Genomic DNA, 3,166 nt, shown 5'->3' with positions numbered 1-3,166 from the left:
GGTTCTCTTTTGCAGCAGAAAACTCCACCGTGCAAGGAAGCTTGCAATTTAGCGGTGACAATTTAGTAGTGCCGAAGCACACACAAATAAAAATCACACCTTTTGGGTTGTGACATGGTGCATGAGAGAAAGATAGCTAAAGAGAGAGACCATTTCAGCTAGGAGCTGGAGAAGGCTTATGTGAAGGGGCTTATCCTCATTCTTGGGGAAGGTGGCTGTTTTGTGAAGTGGAAGGCCTGGCCTCCTTATCCATTAGCCTCAAATGGTGCATGAGAGTAGGACAGCTAAAAAGAGAGACTGTTTCAGCTAGGAGCTGGAGGGGGCTTATGTTAAGAGCCATCCAACTGAACTCACTGGGTTACAGAAATATCTTCCAAATGATGCTGTTTTGGATGCAAGAGTAGCATGGCTCCTCACTCCACAGAGAGGGCACAATGGAACAAAGCTGGGGGGGGCAAGGACAGTTCACAGCAAGGGAAGGGACACTGCAGGGGAGGACGATTGAGATTCTGCACCGGGCAAGGGAAGTTGTTTTGCAGCATGATTCACCAGGGCTAGTTCTTTTTCAGCTAGGACTTTGTGCCCTTCCATGTCCTTTCAAATATACCCAAGTCATTCAGCCCTTGGATGGAGATAAACGAGGAGAACTCTAATTTATGAACTGCGACTGGAAGTTTCTCTATTCCTGACACTTCTTAGGAGTCGCCAGCTTCCCGCTGCTGACAGGGGCAGGAGGGGGAAACAGGAGTTCTTGGACTCGCAGGAGAAAGCATCTCATGCCACACACAGGGACCATTAAACACTTTATTGTTCTTTGGAGGGAGCCTTGCAAGGGAAGGAATGTGCCTGCTGGTGTTACAAACAGAAGCACACTAGGAACAGTTAATCCTAACAAGCAGGTCAGGGTTACTTCCCTGAATATTTCAGATTCCTTTCTCTGGAGCACAAGGACAAAGGCAACAGCTCGTGAAAGACTGGGTGAGCAAAACCAAAGCTAGTACAAGGGCGATGGGCCTTGTGTTAGATGGCTTCTATGTGACAAACCAGACTGTGCCCACTTGTGTTCATGGGCATCCTGTTCGCAATGATGGAATTTAAAAAGATGAAGCACATTTCCCAGATCAATGCTGCTCTCCCCAAGCCCTCCCTCCCCCACCTTCAAACACATCCATTGAGACCATTACATGCAGGCATTTAGAAGAGGAATCATGTCATTTTCCTGACTGCTATAGACAGAAGGCACCAAGTTTGGTCTGTGTATATCCAAGAAGGACACTGGGCTTCTGAGGGCTTCTGTGGTCCCTGTGCTCTGCTCTTTCGCAGCTGCCAGAATTTATCCGTAATTCACTAGAAGTTCCTGGGGAAGAAGGAGACAAAAGGGGAAGAGGTTGCTGGTTAGTTATATAGCTGCTGGCACCACACACTTCCCGTTCTGAAATGATGTGTAACATGAGCTGAGAGAGAGATAACAGGAGAAATGGACCATCCCTCAGAGGTTCATCTGATGTTACTGGCTGCAAATCACAATGAGATGCATCATGAATGGATGCATACCAAAAGCATGGTGGGAGGCAACGGTCATTCCAATACTCAAACCAGGTAAGCCGATGGACGACCCAGGAAGCTATAGGCCAATATCCTTTGCACAGTCTACAAACTCTTAGAACGTATGATCCTCAGGAGAATCAGCCCTTTTATCAAGCCAGTGATCCTCAATGAATAAGTGGGATCCTGGTCTAAGTGAAGTTGCTGCAACCAAGTTTTGGCCCCCGCAATATAGAATCGAGGCTGGTTTTCAGAAAAAATCCAAGACCGGTGCAACTTCTGGAGACCGGTCATCAGCCTATGACATGGTCTTAATTAAAGGTCTGATACTGAACCTCACAAACATTATACCCTGCCACCAAACACTACACCCAATATGGACAATGCTGAGTAATAGGCGGCCACGTGTCCACCTCGTTGAGTCAGCTCGCCCCGATTCCTGAGCAATGGACTGCCACAAGGCTCAGTACTTACACCAACACTTTTTAAATGTATACACATCTTGAATGAGGACCTGAATATCATAGAGGAATATTTTCAGAAATGGAGACAAGTCAAATCCCCACAAAACAGTCACTGCATTCCATCTTGATAACAGAAATGCTAAGCATACCCCAAAGGTAACTTTTTGCGGCAAACACTGTGCAGCACAGCCCCACTCTGTCTTATCTCAGAGCGGAGTGGGACTGTACATTAACCTTCTGTGACCACCTAAAGAAAGCTGCCAAGATGATAAGGGTCAATTTGGTCCAGAAACTGGCATGCATAAGTTGCGGAGCATCAGCATCAGTATTATGGACAACAGTGCTGGCACTTGCATACTCCATAGCCCAGTACTGAGCACCAGTATGGACCAGAAGCAGTCATACTCTACTTGTTGACATCCAAATATACTCTGCAATGCAGTGCATCGCTGGGGCCCTCAAGTCAACCCCAACACGATGGCTGCCGCGCATGACAACTCCACTTAATCACTGTGAGGCAGCATTTCTACGGGAAGTCCAGCGAATTAAGGAAAACGAACGTCTCCCCATCCACCAGGACCGCAACAATGCCCCTCACCATTGCCTAAAGTTGCACAAACCCTTTTGGATCCACGCGCTTAACCTTCAACGATATGACTTCAACCCTGATGAAGCTTGGAAAACCAAATGAAGCTCACAGGAAGTCCCAATTAAACATCTTGTGATCGATCCAATGAAGAAGGGTCTTGGTTTTGATCTCCTGCAATGCTCCTGGGGAACTCTAAACCATATCCACACAAACCATGGGAGATGCAGATTAGGGGTGCAGCGATAGAGATTTTTTTGGCTGATACTGATGGCTGATTTTTAATGAGCCGTATCGGCTGATACTGATCTGATTCTGATATGCAGCCTGACAGCTTGGAGAGCAACATCAGGCTGGTAAGTGGGGGGAGGCAGATCAAGTCCCCCACGGTGAGCTGGGCTGGGGTTGCCCAGCCAGGGCAGGGTACAGGACACAGCTGCAAGCAGACTGTCTGGGGGGCATATGCCCCTGGATCCGTGTGCAGGGCAAGGGTGGGCTGCCATTGCGGGCTCGGACTGGGGTGGCACCAGGCTCTTCCTGGCAAGGGCTGGGCCAGGCTGCGCTCGAGGAA

General features: G+C 48.4%; 1 protein-coding gene across 4 annotated transcripts in view; it reads right to left on the bottom strand.

Moving 5' to 3' along the window:
- Positions 1 to 790: 790 nt before the first annotated feature.
- CHCHD6 (coiled-coil-helix-coiled-coil-helix domain containing 6) overlaps positions 791 to 3,166 on the bottom strand; it is a 145,437-nt gene continuing 143,061 nt past the window's right edge. For all 4 annotated transcript variants that reach the window (XM_025196850.1, XM_025196852.1, XM_006017777.2 and 1 more), the window contains one exon: positions 791 to 1,357. In XM_025196850.1, coding sequence (XP_025052635.1) covers positions 1,334 to 1,357 — 24 coding nt within the window. In that variant the 3' untranslated portion in view covers positions 791 to 1,333. The remainder of the gene's footprint in view (positions 1,358 to 3,166) is intronic.

Source organism: Alligator sinensis, unplaced genomic scaffold (assembly GCF_000455745.1).
Source record: "Alligator sinensis unplaced genomic scaffold, ASM45574v1 scaffold839_1, whole genome shotgun sequence".
NCBI lineage: Eukaryota > Metazoa > Chordata > Crocodylia > Alligatoridae > Alligator > Alligator sinensis.
Note: the sequence above shows the minus strand (reverse complement) of the source record. Positions and strands in the feature narration are given on the sequence as shown.